This window comes from Myxocyprinus asiaticus, chromosome 37, assembly GCF_019703515.2.
Source record: "Myxocyprinus asiaticus isolate MX2 ecotype Aquarium Trade chromosome 37, UBuf_Myxa_2, whole genome shotgun sequence".
Taxonomy (NCBI): domain Eukaryota; kingdom Metazoa; phylum Chordata; class Actinopteri; order Cypriniformes; family Catostomidae; genus Myxocyprinus; species Myxocyprinus asiaticus.
Window position 1 is genome coordinate 19063265 of NC_059380.1, and position 24698 is coordinate 19087962.

General features: G+C 41.2%; 1 protein-coding gene across 1 annotated transcript in view; it reads right to left on the reverse strand.

Annotated features, from left to right (window-relative positions):
• LOC127428236 (copine-5-like) overlaps positions 1 to 24698 on the reverse strand; it is a 209751-nt gene that overhangs the window by 142750 nt on the left and 42303 nt on the right. The window contains exons 2-6 of the mRNA XM_051676445.1: positions 17629 to 17669; positions 13346 to 13392; positions 6836 to 6939; positions 6168 to 6207; positions 5431 to 5507 (exon numbers count right to left, since the gene is read on the reverse strand). Coding sequence (XP_051532405.1) covers positions 5431 to 5507; positions 6168 to 6207; positions 6836 to 6939; positions 13346 to 13392; positions 17629 to 17669 — 309 coding nt within the window. The remainder of the gene's footprint in view (positions 1 to 5430; positions 5508 to 6167; positions 6208 to 6835; positions 6940 to 13345; positions 13393 to 17628; positions 17670 to 24698) is intronic.

The window sequence follows — 24698 nt, forward strand, 5'->3', positions numbered from 1 at the left end:
AACCTTCCACTCTCCCCTGAACCCTCGCTGCTCGATGATTGGTTCCTGGGTTCCTGGATTGGTTCGCTCTCACTACCCTCGATGGTGGGGCGGCCAAGGGGTATTCAGTGATCCCCCAGGTGGATAAGGCACTCGCGGTGCACTTGTGCCCGCAGAGCGCCGCCACCTGGCACGGGCGCCCGAAGCTCCCGTCCAGGGCCTGTAGGTTTATATCGTCTCTGACGGCTAAGGCCTATGGTGCCGCTGGACAAGCCGCCTCCACCCTGCACACCATGGCTCTCCCGCAGGTACACCAAGCCAAGGCGCTAAAAGAGCACGAGGGTAGTTCTGACCCAGGATTGATGCAGGAACTGCGCTTGGCGACCGACCTCGCTCTCCGGGTGACGAAGGTCACGGCGCGGGCTCTCGGGCTGGCGATATCCACCCTGGTGGTCCAGAAGCACCACCTTTGGCTCAACCTGGTCGAGATGAGAGAGGCTGACAAGGCACGGTTCCTTGACGCCCCCATTTCCCAGGTTGGCCTGTTCGGCGACACCGTTGAGGACTTTGCCCAGCAGTTCTCGGTGGTGAAGCAGCAAATGGAGGCTATTCAACACATCCTGCGCCAGCGTGGCTCAAGATCCTGCACCCCGTCTGCTCATCGCCAAGGGCGTCCTCCTGCAGCAACAGCACCAGCTCCGCCGCAGCCTGCCCCCACAGCCCGGCCCCAGCGTGGAGCCCATCGCAGGAAGCAGATGCCACCCGTCTCACGGCCAGTCGCCAAGAACCCAAGGAAGGCTTCGAAGCGCCCCTGAGAGGGGGGCCCAGGGATGAGGAGACCCACTTCTATGGAGCTGGTAGACAGACCACTCTATCCCCCGGTGGAGGGCCGGGAGGAGAATCTTTTGTTTCATTTTTTGCCGCATGCCCAAGAGACTGCAGTACCCAAAACTTCAACAAAAGAGTGGTTTTCTTGTTCCCTGGGTCACATGTCAGTCGTCATGACCGCCATTGACCGTCCCAGTTCGGCAGGTTCGGCTCTCCAGCGGCGGACCCCTCCGCCCCTGCACGCCCAGCTGTGGCATAAACATGCCCACACTGTTCCGATGGACTGCAGGGACGATATTCCTCCTCCCCCCTCCTCGACCAATCTTTTGGTGGGTGTCAGGAGCCAGGTAAGTGCTTCGATGTCTCTGGACTCAGCACAGCCACGGGGTTTGAGCCCCCTGACGTGGCACCTCAGGCTCCGCCCCGCCACAAGGCCCCACCCACCAGTACGTCCGACATGATTGTCCCCTTGGTCCCACTCACCCGGAGTTTGGACGCGTGGCTCTCGCTTTCCAACCCGTCGCGATGGCTGACCTGGACCGTCCGACTCGGCTATGCGATTCTGTTCGCCAGGCGCCCGCCCAGATTCAGCGGCGTCTGCTTCACCTCGGTGAAGGGCGAGAATGGCGCTACCTTGCGTGCGGAGATCGCTACCCTTCTAAGGAAGGGTGCGATAGAGCCTGTCCCTCCGGCTGAGATGAAGAAGGGGTTTTACAGCCCCTACTTCATCGTACCAAAGGCAGTGGGTTGCGGCCAATCTTGGACCTGCGAGTACTGAACTGGACCTTGCACAGATTCCCATTTAAGATGCTAACGCAAAAACGCATTTTAGCGAGCGTCCGGCATCAAGATTGGTTCACGGCAGTAGACCTGAAGGACGCGTACTTCCACGTCTTGGTCTTACCTCGACACAGACCCTTCCTGCGGTTTGCTTTTGAGGGCCTGTCCTTGTCCCCTCGCATCTTTACAAAGGTTGCAGAGGCAGCCCTTGCCCCGCTAAGGGAAGTGGCCATCCGCATCCTCAATTATCTCGAAGACTGGCTAATCCTAGCTCACTCTCGGGATGTGTTGTGTGCGCACAGGGACCTGGTGCTCATGCACCTCAGCCGACTGGGGCTTCCGGTCAACTGGGAAATGAGCAAGCTCTCCCTGGTTCAGAGCATCTCTTTTCTCGGCTTGGAGTTGGTCTCGATGATGGCTTACTTCACAAACGAGTGCACATAGTCGGTGCTGAACTGTCTGAAGGTGTTCAGAAAGAAGACAGCGGTTCCACTGAAACTTTTTCAGAGGCTCCTGGAGCATATGGCATCCTCAGCGGTGGCCACACCACTCGGGTTGATGCATATGAGACTGCTTCAGCACTGGCTTCAGACTCGAGTCCCGAGATGGGCATGGTGCCGCAGGACACATCGAGTGGTCATTAAGCCAATCTGTTGCCGCCTCTTCAGCCCTTGGACCGACCTTTCATTTCTATGAGCAGGGGTTCCCCTAGAGCAGGTCTCTAAGCACGTCGTGGTTACAACCGATGCCTCCAAGATGGGCTGGAGCGCCGTATGCAACGGGCACACAGCCGCCGGCTCCTGGACTGGCCCGTGGTTGCGTTGGCACATCAACTGCCTCGAGTTGTTGGCAGTACTGCTCGCCCTGCGGAGGTTCCGGCCATCGATCCAGGGCAAGCATGTGTTGGTCCGGATGGACAACACGGCGACGGTAACGTACATCAACCGTCAAGGTGGTCTACACTCCCGTTGCATGTCACAACTCGCCCGCTGTCTTCTCCTCTGGAGTCAGCAGCGCCTCAAGTCGCTACAAGCCACTCACATCCTGGGCGACCTCAACACCACAGCGGACGTGCTGTCAGGACAGGTTACGCTCAGGGGAGAGTGGAGACTCCACCCCCAGGTGGTCCAGCTGAATTGGAGTCGATTCGGTCGAGCACAGGTAGACCTGTTTGCTTCCCGGGAATCCTCCCACTGCCCGCTTTGGTACGCCCTGACCGAGGCACCCCTCAGTATAGATGCGCTGGCACACAACTGGCCCCCGGGATTATGCAAATACGCGTTTCCCTTAGTGAGCCTACTTGCACAGACCCTGTGCAAGGTCAGGGAGGACGAGGAGCAGGTTGTCCTAGTAGCAACCTACTGGCCCACCCAGACGTGGTTCTCGGACCTCATGCTCCTTGCGATAGCCCCCCCCCCCCCCGGCGAATGCCCCTGAGGAAGGACCTTCTTTCTCAGGGACAGGGCACCATCTGGCACCCACGACCAGACCTCTGGAATCTCCATGTCTGGCCCTTGGATGGGACGTGGAAGACCTAAGTGGCCTACCATCCACGGTGGTAGACACGATCACTCAGGCTAGGGCTCCCTCTACGAGGCGCCTGTTCACTAAGTGGTGTTCTTCCCAATGCGAAGACCCCCAGAGATGCACAGTCGGATCGGTGCTTTCCTTCCTGCAGGAGAGGCTGGAGGGGCAGCTGCCCCCCTCCACCTTGAAGGTGTTTGTAGCCACCATTTCGGCACATCACGATGCAGTGGATGGTAAGTATTTGGGGAAGTACGACTTGATCATCAGGTTCCTGAGAGGTGCTAGGATGTTTAATCCCTCCAGACCGTGCCTCATCCCCTCGTGGGACCTCTCTGTAGTACTTCAGGGTCTACGGGGAGCTCCCTTTGAGCCCCTGGAGTCAGTTGAGATTAAGGCACTCTCTTTGAAGACTGCCCTCCTGACTGCGCTCACTTCCATCAAGAGGGTAGGGGACCTGCAGGCCTTCTCTGTCAGCGAATCGTGCCTGGAGTTCGGTCCGGATTACTCTTACGTGATGGGCTATGTGCCCAAGGTTCACACGACCCCTTTTAGGGATCAGGTGGTGAACCTGCAAGCGCTGCCCCAGGAGGAGGCAGACCCAGCCTTGGCATTGCTGTGTTCGGTGCGTGCTTTACGCATCTATTTAGATTGCACACAGAGATTTAGAAGCTCCGAGCAGCTCTTTGACTGCTTTGGTGGACAGCAAAAAGGAAGCGCAGAGGATTGCCCACTGGTCTTTGACGCCATCGTGATGGCATATCACATCCAGGACATGCCGCCCCCAATGGGGTTACGAGCCCACTCTACTAGGAGTGTAGCGGCCTCCTGGGCCCTGACCAGTGGTGCCTAATTTGGCAGACATCTGCAGAGCAGCGGGCTGGGCAACACCCAACAGCTTTGCGAGGTTCTACAATCTCTGTGTTGAGCCGGTTTCGTCCCGTGTATTGTCAGGTATGAGCAGGTAAGTTCCGGGACAGCTGGCCGGGTGTACCGCTTGCGCATAGCGCCTTTCCCCTCCCTTAAGGTGAAGACGTGCACTTTTGACCCCCAGTTGTGTTCACAAGCTGTGATCCCTGGATGACTTTCCTCCTTAGCCCTGTGGCAGACGAGTTTGTGGAGAAACTCGCTGCTGGCCCAGTACGTATGCTAATTAGGCCCTGTACTGTGGTAGGTGCTCCACATGTTCTGGTTCCCCGTAGGTGACCCCATGTGATATCTTCTGCTAAATTGTTTCCCTGTCAGTAAACTGTGTCTTCCTTGGGCAGAGGCTCCTCTGCCCCCGGTTACCATGTTTGTAGAAACTCCTCCCCCCTTGGGTAGGACCTACCATGCGACTTTTCCACATGACATACTTCCGACAAGACTCAGTAAGACCATGTGATGTATTTCCACTCAAAATACCCCCCCTCTGGGCGGGGTGTGGTCTCCGCGGTGTCTTCCCCTTGGGAGTGACACCCCCCCGACGTAGACGTTTATGGCCCCCAGTCGGTTACGAACACCACTCTTTTTGGGGAGAAAAAAGGAAAAGAGGCCTTGGCTGGCTAGCCTGTCCCTATTGTTGGGCATTCGACTTGTTCCCAAAGGACCGTTCGACGCTCATAAGAGCATTGGGGGAGGTTATGTGATGGCCTGGGGCGCTGGCTACGAGGCACACAGCAGTCTGCCCATCTCGCACCGACAGTCCACGTAACACAGTTCAGCTAGTTGTGGCATTTTGTATAGGGACCCCTAGTGTCACTACATCGACACAACATCGAGTGAGTGACAGATAGGGAAAGTCCTGGTTACTTTTGTAACCTCCGTTCCCTGATGGAGGAAACGAGACGTTGTGTCCCTCTTGCCACAACACTGAACTATCCGCTGAAATGGCCGGGACCATGTCTCAGCTCCTCAGCACAAAACCTGAATGAGTGGTTGCATACCAGCTTTTTTTATACCCATATGTCAAGGGGAGTGGCATGCAAATTCCACTCGCCAATTCCCATTGGCTTTTTTTCAAAAAGCAGAGGTGTTTGGGGCTCCCAAGAGTGACCCCTAGTGTCACTACATCGACACAACATCTCGTTCCTTCCATCAGGGAACAGAGGTTACGAAAGTAACCAGGACGTTATTATAGGAACAATTTTATATTTTAAAAAAAATAATGCAGAACAGTTTTATTGTCGCTAAGAAATATTCAAGGCTAGTACATATTCTAAATTCACCTGCCTTTGGCAGGTCTGGCAAAAAGGTTCATTTTGGACACTGAAAACGAGCCAACAGAGCTCTATTGTTTTGAAACTCAGCTGTTCCACCTGTGATTAAGATCCTACTTACCCAAGTGGTTTCTCCAGTCGGCTGGCTGGTGACCCGACAATCTCACCCAGTGTGCAGAACATCTGGCCAAGAAAATCCTAGATGGGGTGGGTAAGAATCAAGCACAAGAAGTGGTAAGAGCTTATCACATTCCACAAATCCCACTGCTCAGCTCTCTTGTTATAATAATGAATTGAAAGACAAAGACATACGTAAAGTTTAAGAGGCTTCTGGGAAGGAGGGCAGCCATGTGAACAACAGAAAGCACAAGACACAAATACAATACACGCCACAGAGACGACATACTGTAGCAGATGCTTTTATGAATGGTCAAACCAGGGAAGAGAGTCGTAGAGAGGTTTGATTAGTGACGTCCTCATGAATGCACTGCATGCACTAATGAGTTGTGATGAAAATCATAGGAATATGGGGAACTTGTAAATAAAAATATCCAAATATATTGTATGATCAATGGTCATATTGATTTTCTTCTGTGGATGGTTTCAATCTATGACTAATACATCTACCTCACTGGTGGATCCAATTGAAAGAAAGATGAATTGATATATGATATCTAAGGCAATTTAACAATTATCAGTGCAATAAACTGAAAGTTACAATTCAATATGACTTAAAAATGACTGCTCCTGCCCTGCACCTTTTAAAATATATTTGGATACTTTTCTTTTTTAAAGGTCGATTTGCATTTAAATGTTTTCTTTCAGGTTACATGAAGGTCACATTATAGTACTACTTACATGTTTGGAAAGGTCAGGACTTTTAGAGTCAACATCATATCTGAATTAAAGAAAAAAAAAATATTTGAACCTATTTTCTTTGTGTGGGGATAATAAATTGTAGAAATGGGTTGCTAATTAAAAGATAAGCCATAAAAGACAAAAAAACAAAAAACAAAACAACAACAACAGCTCAATGGTCACAGAAACATGCTCAAACACACACATACAATATATGCCTCTCAATTAGAGGAATATTCTGTGTTCAATAAATTAAGCTCAATCGACAGCATTTGTGGTATGATGTTGATTACCACAGAAAATTATTTTGACCCTCTTTTTCTTTAAAAAAGCAAGAATCAAGGTTACGGTAAGACACTTAGAATGGAGCTGAATGGTGTCAATTTGTAAACGTTAAAATACTCACTGTTTGAAATATACAGCCACAAGACATAAACAGTATGTGTGTTATCATGATTAGTGCGATCAAATCTAAAAAAAAAAATATTGAGAAGATTATTTCATGATCTGGCATACTATTTTAGAACATTCCTGTTGTTTACATCAAATGATGTACAGTAATGACAGTGACAACAGGAAAAGGAAAAAGGTGAGAGTGTTTTCCAAAAGAGAAAGACTCAATCACTCAGTGGCACTCCTAAGGAGAGGGATCAGAAGAAATAACTCACAAATCAAAGCGCAGGTTCTGCTTCTCCTCAAAGAAATAGTCAAGGATGTACTTCCTGACAAAGTCCGGATTTAGCGTGTTGTCAATCACCTCTGTTCTTCCAAACTAGAGAATGGATTAGGGGACAGTGGTGGGAGAGATAGGGTCAGAGAGGGAGGAAAGAGGAGAGGGAGAAAATGAAATTGGATTTAAAGAACAGAATGACATCAGAGTCATGGAGTACAAAATGGGAGATGAAAAAGTCTGGTGCAAAACAATGTAGAAATAAATAAAGTAGAACTCCTCCTAGCTAAAAAAAAAAAAAAAAAAAAAATCTGTAAAATCCCATCTGACATTTTTTTAACATTTATTTTCCAGGCTAGTCCCTGGAGATAAGAAACATTTTTTATATAGAGAGACCTAGCCAAAATGGCAGTACAGAACACTACAACAACAAACTTTGACTTGTGTCCTAAAACCATTTAAAGACACAAGAGTTTGTCATTACAGAGTGTGTTCCAAGAATAAGGGGCAGTTAGGGTACAAAATAGGACATGAAATTCATTTGTGCTTTTTTTTCTTTCTTTTTTCAACAAATGATCCGTGAAAGGAGGTGAAAATGTTGATTGTCTACCTCAGGAGGTCAAACTAAATAAAATATAGTTGTTTTATTTTCTATTCAAGTTTTGCAACACTGAATCTACACGTCTGATATGCCTGAATACAGTTTAAAATCCTGATTTGTGTAATTTTGTCATTTTCTAACAACAAACATAATGAACACCAAAATGAAATAGATAAAAAATATACAATTAAAAAAAGGGTTTAGAAAAACTATGCCAGAATGGGTTACTAGTTTGTAAATGTAGCTATCACTCAGCACGTACTAGCTAATTTGCGACAAAATGTTGGATTGAAATTATTAATACATTTATATTTCCCATTTTTTAAAGAAAAAATATTGCTTGATAATTTTTGTTTTATTTCACACTAAATGTAAGCGCAGCATAGTTCTAGCGGGAAAACTAGCAGCTGTACATCATGGCACCATTAGCTAGGTAACTCCTAGCAAATCACATGTAAGCCATTGCTTTATAAGTCTGCTCACAATCTATCACATTGCTGCTTCAGTGTGCTAACACGGCAACCTCCACCACCCCACCACCACCACTTGAGTCCTGTCCTGCACGGGGGTAGGCTCCTCGCCCCTGCCTCATATCTCCGGCAGGATATGACGGTTCCGAGTACAACTACTTCTGACCTCCAGACGGGGCTTACGCCAAAGAGAGACATTACATTTCTGTTCTATATTCATCAAATAAATGTCATCTTAAATTTCACTCAAGTCTGCAAGTCTTCCTGATAGAAGTGACTTGAATGGTAACAGACTAGGCTTGAATAGTTGAGCTTGACAAATGCAGTCAGCCTCAATTTATATATATAATTTAAATATTAACACATATTCTAAGCTAAGACAACAAACCAATTAATGCTTTATAAATTAAGGTGTACCAATGAAACAGCCTATGTGTAGTCCAGCCCGGTCTAATGAGAAGTACGAGCAAACTTATCTCACTTGCTTTTTTTACCAAAATTAAAACCATTGCCCTCAGCAGCTGAAGCAGGAAATGTTTGTGAATGCATGGGCACATGTGAGCTCCAGTTTTCCGCATGAAACGTCCACAGAGGGATGCCAAAAGCTTGTCGTATTTAGTTGTAAATAATGCAATTCAGTGAAGAGGAATCCATATTTTATTAACTCTACCCCAAACCCCAACCTTAAACCTTTCAATCAGTGGAATACAAATGTCATCTTAGAGGGAAAATGGAACATCTGAATGGTGCTCATCATTGATTATGTGAACATGATAATTTTCTGGTTTCAACATGGTATGCAAACCAAGGTCTATGACATCATCAGTTGTACCACAGAAGAAGGTAAACAGATTTGAACTGAAGCAAAAATGTCTGATGAGAGCTGATGCTTGTCAGTAACTCAGAAGGGTGTCGATGTCAGGGTACATTTAATTGCAACATGCCGACTTCCTGTGTGATCATTTTGGTAAGAGACTGTACGAGTTGTATCAATTGAAAAATTGTACGAGTTGACTTTAATTTCCATAGAGAAAAATAAACGAACCAACAAACAAAGTTTTTATGATTTTTAATCCCATAAACCAAATGAAAACATTTAACCCTTTACTCAAACCCTAAACACCAGGGATTGGAACAAAACGAGGGAACAAAGCTACTTTTGCACTCCTGCTCTTCTTTTTTTTTCTCTAACAACGTACTATCCTTCCGAGACTCATCTAAAGCAAAAGGGTTGGTCTGCTGAGGTGTGCACTCTTGTGCAGGGAAGGGAGAGTTACGGTGTAACTACAAGTCGTCGTTGCCAGCGTTAATTACAGCAGTGTGGCCATCAATCTGAAGAGCTCTGAAGATTGGCGACAATTGTCTGCATAATAAGGCGGGGCTTCAGCCAAACGCTGTGCAATATCCCTCCAAAGTCCAGCTATGGGCACACCACTCCATCATTAACACCTTTTCCCCTTTAAAAAGGGAAAAAATAATTGGACAGGTCCCCTCCCTGCCTTCTTAGGCTAAATGTCCTATAAGCAAATTGTGTCCACCTTTTGACACTGAAACGTAGTTAAAGTGACAGTGTTTTTCCCCGCCTACAGGGTTGGTGACTGTTCTTGCAATATAATTTGGCCATAAACTATTCAGTGTCACAAAGAGTTTACATAAGTTAATAAAACGCCAGCAAACAGAGTCTGTTTCCATAAAATGACATTTAAATCATGTAATCAGACAGCTGTAGAAATTTTGCATTACTCTGTTTTCTGATTTTTCACAGTTTACACAGAAGGAACTTCTTGAAGTTATCACCTTTGGTCAGAGCACTCCAGCAATATCTAGAACAATTATTGGTCTATATTAACATAAAAATTTTATAACAGGCACATTACATGTTATGCAAGATTATACTTAAAATGCTTTGCAACCTCTTTAAAAATATTCTATAAATTATACATTATATTGTAAACATTAAATATACATTATAAGAATTAGAAATACATTAATTATAATAAATCATATTAAATTCTCATGTTTTCGACTCTGTTTTTAAAAGTCTAAGTCTGCTAAAAACAAGAGTAATAAGAGTAAATGTTCTGTTCAGAAAAGATATACAACCAACAAGATTGTTTAAATAATTTAGTAATTATAATAAATACTAGCATTCAAGCCAACTGCAAAACCTTGTCGAAGTTAAGCATTCACTTTACTTACGCAAGAGTTACCAGCTTTAATTGCAGCATCCACAAAGAGCTGTCAACCATCTAGTGAATTAACTTAATTAAAAAAACAAGCAGTTTGCTGTTCCATAGGTCGAAATGAACCATTCAAACTGCTCTGTTAATTTTAAATCAACAAGCTAAAAGCTATATAAAGCTATATAGATAATTAGCAAAGTGTGCAACTGCTATAATCACTCTGAAATAGCCAAATGGCAGGCCACTCTAATAATGTTATATGTTTCATTTTACTCTCATTTTGCACAGGAAGAACTAAAAAGTATTTCCATGCAAGTAATCAAATGCTAGATTAGCAACTACTTTGTCTGGACTGACAGCTTCGAATTATAATTAAACGTTTGTTGAGAGAATATGGCAAGCTGTTTTTGACTTGATTGTGCTTATGATTTTGAAGCATTGCAAGATAAATTTCACCTTGAAAAGAATCAATGTGCAATTGGTAACTCTACTGTTAGAACGCACTTAGCTTTCAGCTTTCAGGTTTATAATGTCCCCATCTCCCCACAACACACACACACACTTTTCAGATTGTTCCAATGCCCCTCAACTAAACAACACATTCATAAACAGTCTGGGTTATCTAATTAAAAGAATGGTTCATTTCAGCCTATTTAGACCTATATGAAATGAGCACAAATGACAATAGTGTTGATAAAGAAACATTCACAGAGCAAATATACTTCAAAAACTGTCAGAAAGGCTCTGGTTCAGAGATTTAATTGACAGTGGCTAGTATTTAATGAAAGTGCTGGACCCTATACAATAAAAAGGCCCCCAAACCCTTTTTAATGTGTGAAAAGTGTCAAGCCTCTCACAGCAAATTGAAGAAAAGAGCATGCTTGTCAGATCTGTAGAGCACAACTGCACATGTGTGTAGTACACCGAGAGATACACAGTAACAGTGAACAGAACCAGCACTAATCATACCTTGCTGTTCTGGGTGAAAGTGTGTGTGTTTGTATTTTGTATATTTTTATTTTTATTTAGCGTTAAAGACCAAAAGTGACGCTTTATCAGACTGGTAGATGTTCTGCAAAATAAGAACATTGGCAGACTTATGCAGATTGTTTCCCTCATATTGTATGGGGATTTAGGTATGCATGACAAACAGATAAAAATTTAAATATTCAACTTTGCTGTAGCTCACAAATCAAATATGGCACCATTGATTTGAATTAAATTTTGGTCACGAGGCACGCAAAAGCCAGTGCCATTTGGCCTCAATGGCGTATAGTGCAAGAGTTGTATGAAATACTTTTATGAGGGTTTTTTTGTTGTTGTTGTTGTCATTTTGTAGCTTGAGACCCCCAGTTCCCTTTCACTTTCATCATATGGAAAAGAGCAGCCAGAATATTCAAAAAAATCTCCCACAGAAGAAAGAAAGTCATACTGTACAGGTTTAGAATGGCATGAGCGTGAGTAAATGATGACAGAATATTAATATTTGGGTGAGCATTTCCTGCAAGCGATATGTGGTTCATTTAAAATTCTCAAAGCAACACACAAAACACACTCCTCAACAAAAATCACAAATAATAGGCCTAACGTATCATTCAGATCGTCTGATTTCATTAATGGCATGTCACTCCTGTTATTCACATCAAATCAGAGCAGACTGCTTATAAAAATGGACTTGAGAAATATGAAATTGAGAAATGAAGCATGCCAGGACTTATTGCTTTGGCGAGCTGTCTTCACCTACACAAAGATCTTCAAATATTCTGCAGGTGTATGAGTCTGCCCCAGCTTTCAGTTTCATAAAAGTCAGTGTAAAGGGCTAAAGATTCTGCTGCTGGATGAAAAAAATCGTATTCGTCTTTAATTCATGTTTATATATGACTTTCTGTGACGTTGTGTTCCCCTTCTGTCACTCACTCGATGTTGTGTCGATGTAGCTTGTCGAGGACTTCGCCCAGCAGTTCTCGGCGGTGAGGAAGCAGACGGAGGCTATACAACACATCTTGCCCCGGCGCGGCTCAAGATCCCGTATCCCGTCTGCTCGCCGAGGGCGTGCCCCTGCGGTGGCAAAAGCCCAGGCGGCTCCACCTCAGCCTGAGCCCAGTTCTCGGCCCCAGCATAGGGCCCCCCGCCTCACAGGCCGACATGAGGATCCGGAAGGCTCCTAAGCGCCCCTGAGACGGACGACCCAGGGAGCGAGATGTCTGCTGCAAACCCGGAGCTGGTATCCAGACCACTCCATCCCCCGGTGGAGGGCCAGGAGGTAAATCTTTGGTTTCCTTTTCTTTTATGTTCGCCACCCACATTTTTAAAAGAGCATTTTCCTCACTCCCTGGGTCACATAGCCAGTGTTTACTCACACCCTCACGGCCAGGTGGTTGTGACAGACTACGAGGAAGGTCAAAAAGTCCCTCCTCTCCCGTCGCCGACCCCAAAAAGCCACAACATGGATGTTAGATCCAATACCAACTAAGCTCATGTAATGACATCAGAGATAGAGAACCATTTCCCCGTGCGGACAGTATCTAATTGGCACAGCATTAGCCAATTACCTGTTCTTGGGAAAATGACAGTGGCTCCAGATAACTTGCTCACTGCACTTAATTTAAAAAAAATATGCTATTGCAAATAATATTTACATATTGGTATCCTTTTAACTCATATGGATTGTCCTCATAAAGACATTCAGATGGTAAAATGAAGAATCATTTTCCAGATTATAGAAAGAAATACAGTGTTCAAAACACTAAAGCAAAATACAGCAGCACCCAGCAAGACAATCCTCTTCTGATTCATTACCTTAAATTGGAAAGTATGGAAAATTACATTGTTATAACAACAACACTCGCTAAGAAATAACACTCATGCAATGTGTGGAGACAGAACAGAGAGCAGTTGCACAGGAGCTGAGTGTTGCTTGTTAGTGATAAGAAATTGTTTTGATGGTGAAAAACAAGAGGAAGAACAAAGAAGCGCCTGCAGACACACATGATTGGACAACACCAGAGATCAAACTACAGTAATGCAAGAAGTGTGGTATGTGTGGGTCAGGTTTCACCTACATTGTGGGGACCAAATATGTCCCCACAAGGATAGTAAAACCTGAAATCATCCAAAATAGTGTCTGCGAAGGTTAGGTTTGGGGTAGTGTTGAGGATAGAAAATATCGTTAGCTCATTATACAAACAACAGAAGTCAAAGGAAAGTCACCACAATGAAAAACAAAGCACAACAAAGTTTGTGTGTGAGCTTACCTCTCTCCATTGCTTGGTCTCCACCCCTTGGGTGTACAAAACACACACTGTGAAAAGGACAAAAAAAATAAAATAGTAAAAATAAGTGGCAATATGTAAAAAAAAAAAAAAAAAAAAAATACAAAACACAAATGACATTTTACATTTTTTTTTAAATTATTTTTATTATTACTATTATGTTTTATGCAGTACATGGCCATGTCCCTATCATATATATATATATATATATACACATTTGCTCACTGACCACTTTATTAGGTACACCTTACACTAGGGATGCACCGATCCGATACCTGGATCGTTATCGGCTCCGATACTGACGTTTTTAAACTGATTGGGTATCGGTCCGACGAGCCCGATGCAAATCCGATACTGTGTGTTAGTCATGTTCATTACTGTCAAGCTCAAAAAATGACATAAAAGAACCATAAAAACACCATTGAAGTAGTTCATATGACTCATGCATTTTATTCAAAGCCACTTGCAAAGACGTGTGATAGCTCTGTGAATCACAAAAGGCTGTTTGATAAGCTGCTGTTTAAACGCACGCGCACCTATTTTTAGCCTTCACACGGTGCGCAATATTTGAGCGCTACTCCGAGATGTTTTTCGTGATGTAGATGCTCAATAGTTTGGTTCACTTATAATATGCATTTAGAACGGCACCGGAGGTGCATTTGTACCAGAATTTGAATAAGAAGCGAATTAAACTACTGTGAACTTTCCTACAAACAGACACATACAGGACAAAATAAAAGCATGAGGGTTTAAAAGTTAAAGGTGTCATGGAGAGACTCGAATGAAATCAGTAGCAGGGTTTATTGAACAGATGATTGAAACAGTGATGTAAACATTGTGAGTTAATCCAGTTGAGCAGAGTTTCAAACAGCAGGTGAGTACTATAGACATTATGAACAGATAACTCACAACAGTCTTATGATACTTGCAAGCAATAATAAAGACACAGGTATGTTTGACATAGTAGAAAGTTGTGGAGTCTCAGAAATACTATCGATGAGAACAGACAAAGAGTGTGTGTGAAAGCAGGGTATATATGCAGTCCTTGATTAGCCACTAATGATATGCAGGTGCGTGTAATCAGAACTCAGGGGAGAGAGAGCGCTGTGATGGCAGTGAGGAAAAAAGAGAGAGAGAGACCGGTTGATCCGTGACAAAAGGTGCACGATTGAGATATATTACTATATATATTACTATTATAATATATTATTATTATTATTATTTGTTTACAAATTATAATAATATTTAAGTTGAATGGGTTCCAAAAAATAACTGTGTGAATGAAAAGTGAGCTGATATCTTACAACTAAATTGAACAAAATAGAGATCTTTATCCTTTAAAGTCCAGATACAAGTTGAATAATTTTGCAAAAAAAAAAAAGAAAAAAAAAAGGCTTCTTTTCTACTGATGACTTATACTGGAATTACTATTAATTTTGCTGCTACATTATCCAGTATACTAGTTAACAATAAAGTTTTTCTTAATAAGCTATACATTTATATTGAAATAATGTGTAGTTAGAGGTTTGTGTTTGTTTACATATTAAAGAGCACACCCAATTAGTTCCACACAATAATGTAAATATATTCTAAACTGATTATGCAAAAATCAGTTGAATAATTTTGCAAAAAAAAAAAAAAAAAGAAAAAAAAAGGCTTCTTTTCTACTGATGAATCGGATCGGAAGAGAAAAAGTGGTATCGGTGCATCCCTACTGTATACCTACTTATTCATGCGATTATCTAATCAGCCAATCGTGTGGCAGCAGTGCAATGCATAAAATCATGCATATATGGGTCAGGAGCTTCAGTTAATGTTCACATTAACCACAGGAATGGGGAAAAAATTTGATCTCTCTGAGTTCGACCATGGCATGATTTTTGATGCCAAACGGGTGTCACGGGTGAGTGTAGGAGTGTGGACCCAAATGCAGGAATGAGGTAAATATTTATTTAAACAAACAATCAAAAACAGAACAAAAACTCTCACTGGGGAGCAAATAACAGGGGAAAGCAAAAACTAGCAGGAATTACAAATAAATGCAAGACTGACCAAAAGAAAGGAACAAATAGGATACAGGACTTGACCAACCAAATATAGTTCACAAGACTAAAAAAACAATCTGACAATACAAGAGGGAAGAGGGCACAATATATAGAGGAACACACATTAAGTACATGTGGAGGTAATCAACATGACAAGGACTAAACTAACAAGCGGGTGTGGTTAGGGGAACAAGGCAGAGCGGTGAGAGCACATGGCTGGCAAACACACACAGCCAAGTGCTCACAAAACAAAACAGAGACAAACACAGAACAGTGTCGTGACAAGAGGCTGGTTTGATCATTTCTGTAACTGCTGATCTCCTGGGAGTTTCACGCAATTTTGTACAATTGTGGTGAGAAGAATAGCATCTCAGAATGCTATTCTGAGATCCGGGTTTGTGCTGTTTTGGTGGCACGAGGGGGACCTACACAATAATCAGTGTGTATATATGTATATATATATATATATATATATATATATATATATATATATATATATATATACACAGGGTTGGGGAGTACATTCAAAAATTATTTTGATTACTGAAGAGATTACTTTGCATTTTTTTGTTATTTGTTTCATTTAATATTTAGTCCTTTCAGATGGAAACCATTTATACATATAAATGATGCGATCAAAAGTGCATCTGAACAACGGTGAAACACTTTCTTATGATGTGCTACATTCACACAAGTAGACAGAGAAGTAAGTTTGAAGTAAGTTTGGAGCAGCAGAAATAGAAATTAGCTTTACGCTAAGCTAAAATGCTATTTCTAGCCATTTTCTATGCACATTACCAGGCATGATTATATTTTTTTATAAAGAAAATTCACGTTGGAACATAATTTCTTTTTTTCTAGTAAGACCTTTCATATTAGGGCAAAAATCATATTCTTGATAATAATTTTTGTATTGTTTTCTTGTAAAAAAATATCTAAAAATCCTTAAAACAAGATCAATTTGATTTACAGTGCATCTGGAAAGCATTCACAGCGCTTCACTTTTTCCACATTTTGTTATGTTACAAACTTCTTTCACGTTGTCATTATGGGGTATTGTTTGTAGAATTTTGAGGAAAATAATGAATTTAATCAATTTTGGAATAAGGCTGTAACATAACAAAATGTGGAAAAAGTGAAGCACTGGGAATACTTTCCGGATGCACTGTAAACAACACTGCATAAGACATTTAGGTTTTTCAGAGAATGTATTTTTAACATGTGTATTTTGTCTTACTGTACTGGCAGAGTTTTTATAGTCAAAACAAGTGAAAAAATCTACCAGTGCTGAAGAAGTAATCCAAAGTATTTAGAATACGTTACTGACCTTGAGTAATCTAACGGAATACGTTACAAATATTTTACCGCATGTAATCTGTAGTGGAATACATTTAAAAAGTAACCCTCCCAACCTTGTGTGTGTGTGTGTGTGTGTGTGTGTGTATATATGATGTTCCTTTTTTCCAGATGTTTATTTTTTCCATTTCTCTAACTGAAATTAATTTAAATGTTTCAAACAAAACATGTTTTCTTGGATATTGTTTTAATTGCTAATCATTTCACTTTCCATGTTGTTAGTTATTTGTTATATCCTTTTAACTAAAAGCAACGGGGGGAAAAAACAACACAAACATCAGTAAATAATGAATTTGATGAACTCTGTGATGTTTTGTGGTATTAGTTGGTTTGTCACAATCTAAAACATTCTATCCTCTTAGACAATTACAAAATAAAAATTTGGTTGGTCAAGAAAAGATTGTTAAAAAACATAAAAATTAACTTTAAAAGTTGACAACCTCATGCACACGTACACTTAATCCCTTTATTGAGCAATGGCTAATTTTCTTATGTAAATACTCAAGTTACATTTTAAGTGACTGAGCTTGACCAGACCATATTTCTAAGACAATAACTCAGTGATGGGCATATTTGCCCACTAATTCATCCTCTCTCCCTTTTCTCCATTTCTGTTTTTTTAAGTCTCTGTTGTTTTCAAAGGTTCTCTTTGAAACTATTGCGCATTTGAGTTCATGTTTCATTTAAGTCCTTTGGAGACACACAGATAGTTGCAGATGAGAAGATCTCATCAGAATCACACTGAAGTTTGATGAAAGAAGAAAGACGATATGGAGAAAATGAGTGGGGGTTGCTAATTAATGCAGAAAGAGTGGAAAATGAAGAGATGCAAAGCTTAGTTTCATCTTCATTGGCTGTACTCACATGGATCAGATTTGGAGAACGTGTCTCTGTCTAAAAGATTCCTGAGGAGAAAGAAAAAAATAAGATCAGTATAATTTTGACAGCACGATTAAAGCTATCAGTGACACGTTGACATTTGCTGCTTTACTGAAGATGCCTTTTGACAAATTCATTAAATTGGCTGTTTAGAATTCCACAAAAAAGAGATTTCAGGATAAATGTTCAACATTATTAAGTGTTTGCTGTAGGGTCCTTCACAACACTAGGGTGATTTTCACACTATGCTTAACCCTGGGTTAACATCTTTTTCTTTTTTTTTAAACTAGATTAAGGCCAATTTTAATTCTATGTTAAGCAACATTTCACACTTATAATTTTGAATGGAGGTTAGCACCACTTTTAACCCTCAGTTATGATGACCTTCTGCTGAGGTGTTAGAAGAGTTAGTACCTAAATTTGGTACAGAGTGAAAAGATGTGGTGCAAGACCATTATGGCGGGTTATTTAGCAACAGACAACCAACTATATAAACTGCTTCAATGCATGCCTTATTAAAAAGTTTGTACTTGTATTTAGGTTCAGCAAATGAGGAAAATGGTACAAAATGTTGAACAGTGAAAGCAAACAACTTAGAACAATTTCCTTTTCTTTCTATTTCTCTCTCTCTCTCTCTCTCTCTCTCTCTCTCTCTCTATATATATATATATATATATATATATATATATATATATATATATATATATATGATAGTATATACAGTAAATATATAATATATATATATATACTGTATACCAGACGGGCTGGTTTGAGTATTTCTGTAACTGCTGATCTCCTGGGATTTTCACACACAACAGTCTCTAGAATTTACTCAGAATGGTGCCAAAAACAAAAAACATCCAGTGAGCGGCAGTTCTGTGGACTGAAATGCTTTGTTGATGAGAGAGGTCAACAGAGATTGGCCAGACTGGTTCAAACTGACAAAGTCTACGGTAACTCTGATAACTGCTCTGTACACTTGTGGTGAGAAGAATAGCATCTCAGAATGCTATTCTGAGATGGGGTTGGCAGTGTTTTGGCGGCACATGGGGGACCTACACAATATTAGGCAGGTGGTTTTAATGTTGTGGCTGATCGATGTATATACAGTATGTATGTATGTATATATATATATATATATATATATGTTAAGGCTGTGAAATTTAACACATACATTTCTGTGATTAATTTTTAACGCGTTAAAAATATGAACGCAATTAATGCAGTATCCTTTTTTTTTACTTCCTGAAATTTCACGTGATGGGAGAAAGGTATCCCAAGTTGTTTCTGGCAGGCTACTCAGCATTACAGGCTCCGATTAGGGTGGAGGTGGGGTTATGGCATCTGCTGCCAGCCAGGAACAAACCCAGGCACATTTTTACAATGGGCGAAACACCACTAATGTTTAAACATCCATGCTTCATGTACTCCCCATGTTTCTTTGTGTTTGTTTAAAGGTGCCAAACGCTCGCTGGTTTCTCTGCGGGGTTGGCAGTTTCGTTATCCTGATCAGTGACACCTGTTCCTCATTTCCCTTCCCCTATTTAACATCCTCATGTTTGTTGTCTCGTGCTTTCAGCTAGAGCAGTCAGCTGTACTGACAGGTTTCTCAGTTTTCCAGTTGGTCAGTGTTTATTGTTTTGGTCTGTGTTTATTGTTTTTTTCCCCTGCTGCCTAACTCTTTTTGGTGTGTCTGTTCCCAGACATTTCCTCCTCATTGTTCTAGTTTACTCACCTGGTTATCATCATCCTCTGCCATTGCATCCAACACCAGCCATCTACCTTACCCTCTGTGGATTACACACCCCGCAATACCGCTCATCTGCCAGCTCTCCCTTGGGAATCGTGGCTCCCCATTCGGACTAGGACTTTTACCCTCAGCCCCTTGCTCCAGCTGTCGCTTGCTCCATATCTCTGGACACCCTGTTGTTTTCTCATTACCCCTGCTGTCTGTTGCATTCTGTGTGTTTAAAACTTTTTGAACATTCACTCTTTTTTGGGGGGTCCTCCTTGGTCTGGTCCTGACACAGGCGTGCAGGAGATATGGGCAAGCGACTGGTGATGCGAAGAGATACAGAAAACGCTCATTCACTTTTATCTGAACCAGTTTCAAAAGCCAAAGCGCCTGAGAGAAACGCAGTGTGCAAGCGTTAGAGACTGACAAAGACCGGGGCGTTCAGCAAGCTGCAACCAGGTATACTTGTAGAGACTGACCGACAGCCAGAGAAGATATTTGAGATTTTATACTTCAGAATTCAATTTGTTCTATATGTGTATAGTATGTATAGTGTCTAATGCCTTGGCAATGTCCACTTAACTTTCTCTTGCCAATAAAGTTTGATATGAATTGAATCTGCCCATTGATCTATATATATATATATATATATACACACAGGTGCATCTCAATAAATTAGAATGTCGTGGAAAAGTTCATTTATTTCAGTAATTCAACTCAAATTGTGAAACTCGTGTATTAAATAAATTCAATGCACACAGACTGAAGTAGTTTAAGTCTTTGGTTCTTTTAATTGTGATGATTTTGGCTCACATTTAACAAAAACCCACCAATTCACTATCTCAACAAATTAGAATACATCATAAGACCAATAAAATAAAAAACATTTTTAGTGAATTGTTGGCCTTCTGGAAGTATGTTCATTTACTGTATATGTACTCAATACTTGGTAGGGGCTCCTTTTGCTTTAATTACTGCCTCAATTCGGCGTGGCATGGAGGTGATCAGTTTGTGGCACTGCTGAGGTGGTATGGAAGCCCAGGTTTCTTTGACAGTGGCCTTCAGCTCATCTGCATTTTTTGGTCTCTTGTTTCTAATTTTCCTCTTGACAATACCTCATAGATTCTCTATGGGGTTCAGGTCTGGTGAGTTTGCTGGCCAGTCAAGCACACCAACACCATGGTCATTTAACCAACTTTTGGTGCTTTTGGCAGTGTGGGCAGGTGCCAAATCCTGCTGGAAAATGAAATCAGCATCTTTAAAAAGCTGGTCAGCAGAAGGAAGCATAAAGTGCTCCAAAATTTCTTGGTAAACGGGTGCAGTGACTTTGGTTTTCAAAAAACACAATGGACCAACACCAGCAGATGACATTGAACACCAAATCATCACAGACTGTTGAAACGTAACACTGGACTTAAAGCAACTTGGGCTATGAGCTTCTCCACCCTTCCTCCAGACTCTAGGACCTTGGTTTCCAAATGAAATACAAAACTTGCTCTCATCTGAAAAGAGGACTTTGGACCACTGGGCAACAGTCCAGTTCTTCTCCTTAGCCCAGGTAAGATGCCTCTGACGTTGTCTGTGGTTCAGGAGTGGCTTAACAAGAGGAATACGACAACTGTAGCCAAATTCCGTGACACGTCTGTGTGTGGTGACTCTTGATGCCTTGACCCCAGCCTCAGTCCATTCCTTGTGAAGTTCACCCAAATTCTTGAATCGATTTTGCTTGACAATCCTCATAAGGCTGCGGTTCTCTCGGTTGGTTGTGCATCTTTTTCTTCCACACTTTTTCCTTCCACTCAACTTTCTGTTAACATGCTTGGATACAGCACTCTGTGAACAGCCAGCTTCTTTGGCAATGAATGTTTGTGGCTTACCCTCCTTGTGAAGGGTGTCAATGATTGTCTTCTGGACAACTGTCAGATCAGCAGTCTTCCCCATGATTGTGTAGCCTAGTGAAGGCTCAGGAAACCTTTGCAGGTGTTTTGAGTTGATTAGCTGATTGGCATGTCACCATATTCTAATTTTTTGAGACAGTGAATTGGTGGGTTTTGTTAAATGTGAGCCAAAATCATCACAATTAAAAGAACCAAAGACTTAAACTACTTCAGTCTGTGTGCATTGAATTTATTTAATACACAAGTTTCACAATTTGAGTTGAATTACTGAAATAAATGAACTTTTCCACAACATTCTAATTTATTGAGATGCACCTGTATATATAAAATTAAATACACTGGAAAGCGGCAGTAGATTTTGCACAATTTTAATTACAACATGTCCACTGATTTTATGGCATGAATACATATACTTCTATCAAAGATTAATATCTGTAAAAAAATTTAAAAAAAGAAAAAAAAAAGTGTCTGCTTAACTCTCTGGGGAAAAAATTGAAAATTTTAACATGTACATATTTAAATAATTAAAATAAATGATGACTAACCAATTTCTTGAAAGTTATTTGAGACAAAGTATAAAGAGGGAAAAAACATTTTGGGGTCTATGCACCTGGACAATTGGATTAGACTTTTTTTGAAACTTGGACTGGTGTTTGGCGCAGCATTGTTTGTTACATTGCAGACAAAATATAAAGTATATTTATGATTTTCATGTTTGATGTAATGTATCAATTTAATCGTGATTAATCACAGAAAACTGTGCAATTAGTTTAAAAAAATGTAATCGATTCACAGCCCTATATACATATACTGTATACATAGAGTATAATGTTCTGAAGACAACCAGAGTGGATTCATGTGCTGAGATTTCAACAGATACAAAAGCAGTTATTAAAACAGGAAAACAGGCTGACTGTTTGTTGCATGCTATTGTTGTCCAATCAATATTATGGTATCACATCAGTATCAGGTTTTACTACTGTACAGTACGATTACTAACTAACCCTGGGTAAAATGTGAACAATGTCAAACATGGAACAAGATAATTTAGGATTACATTAACCCAGGATTGAACCTGACCCTGGGTTTGTAATTTGAAGTGTGAAAAACCCATTAGAGCTGAAGTTTGCCATGATAGTGTCATGGTATTCTTTAAAGTAACCAAGTGTATCATCTAAATACCATGGTACATAAATGTAGTAATTATTCAGAACCACGGTATACTGTACCATCGTTCGGCCAGGCCATAACAAAGAGATTTACTTCCCAACAGATTCTCTTATTCAATAAAATATTAATTCATCCAGATATTGTATATTTTCACTCCTACACTCTAGTCACCATTCAAGCAGTCTTTGGTATAAATGTGTTGAGTATAATATGGTGTTTCATGAGATGTTTGGAACAACAGATTGTTGTTTCTATTTCAAAATGCAACTGATCTTGGTGTACATCCTACATGAGGATAATTTTAATGATAATGATGGTAGTCAGGCAACATATTACTGTGTTGGTAATGTGTTCCAGTATATCTAAGTCAGAGTGCAGGTTAAAAAACTCACTTTATAGAAAACGTGCATTTGCAACAGATAAACTATCTTCAATCTTGTCTTAATTGCTTGTTTATGATTTTATTCTGTTAGTTCAAATATCTCATTGTATTATGACACTAACATCATGCTATGCTGATTTGTATGCGAACCGGAAGGTTACACTGGCCCCACACAAAGATGGTTTTCATTGTTTTAAATTATTTAAATGGGAATTAATAGGGGGGTCTCCCTATCAGCTTCCACATTATATGTTGGAAAATGGCTGAGGATTTTCTGCCATTTAGACACAAGAGCATCAGTGAGGTCATGTCCTGATATTGGGTGAAGGGGCCTGGAAAATTGTCTTCATTGGATTTAAAGGAATAGTTCACCCAAAAATGAAAATTCTCTTATCTTTAAACATCCCAGATGTTTATGACTTTCTTTCTTCTGCTGAACACAAATGAAGATTTTTAAGAGGAATATTTCAGCTCAGGAGGTCCACACAATACAAGTGAATAGTGGCTAAAACTCAGAAGGTCCAAATATCACATAAAGGCATCAAAAGTAATCCATACAACTCCAGTGGTTTAATCAATATCTTCTGAAACAATCCAGTTGGTTTTGAGTGAGAACAGACCAAATTGTAACCCCCTTTTCACAGTTCATCTTGCCATTGCAGTCTCCAGGCAAGATCATGATTTCAAGCTCGATTACATTTGGACCTTCAGAGTTCTGGCAACAATTCACTTTAATTGTATGGACCTACAGAGCTGAAATATTCTTCTGAAAATCTTCATTTGTGTTCTGCAGAATAAAGAAAGTCAAACACATCTGGGATGACATGAGGGTGAGTAAATGATAAGAGAATTTTCATTTTTGGGTGAACTATCCCTTTAAGGGGCTAGTCATGCAATTAATAACAAAGGGGTGTCCATATTCTTTGGCCATGTAGTGTATTTTGACACTGAAAAAATGTAACACTTCTGCTTTAAGGTATACAGGTTCGGTGCTCTCCAGATATGAAAAAAACTTGATCTGCTGAAGTAAACGCTGAACACAGTTATTGATTCCAACATTGGTGTTTCACTTCTGTTAATACAAGCTACAAGATGATGGGTCTGCCTCATTCCCAGAGGCACAACTGTCATCACATTGCATCATCTAAATCAGAGATGGCATTTCTATTATGAGAGAACACACACACACACATAGACACACAAAATCAGATGGACCCAGGCAGTGTAGCGGTGATCATAAGGAAATGTGTGGTTTTGATATCCCTAACAAAGAAGCTGTGATTACAGGTTCTCATCAGTGAGACTCACAAGGCATTCGTCTCAAAATGCCCTCACCCTGACAGCCTTCACTTTTGTGCTTCACCTCATCTGCGAGTCTACAGGAATCTCTCCACTCATAATTCTTTCATCTGCCTTAATCAGCCGTGCTTATACCCACTGCAGATTAAAATTACCATGTTGGACCGAGACAACAGAAATACAGGAAATGGTTATGATAACAGACAGAGCAGAAAAGATGTGGCCTTTTGTTGTGTCCTTTCTTCGTATTCTTGTCTTAATTGTTCATTTTCTGCTTCTTCGTTTAATTATTTACAGCGCTTGTCAGACTGCGCAGTAATAGTGTTCATCAAACATTATGGTTAGGGGTTTGTTCTAAACCCCTAACACTAAGTATTAAACCTCTGCAATTTCTGCAATTTGTATATAGTTCATAAATATATAGTCTTAGGTGTGTCTATATTTGTTTTGTTTTTATGACTATTCAGTGTATAATTTCTGTGCCACTAGCAGCATCAAGCGAAATTGAAAAAATAACACTACCCCACCATTGGTTGGACAAACTGTTAGCCCCACCCCAAACTCACGCCAC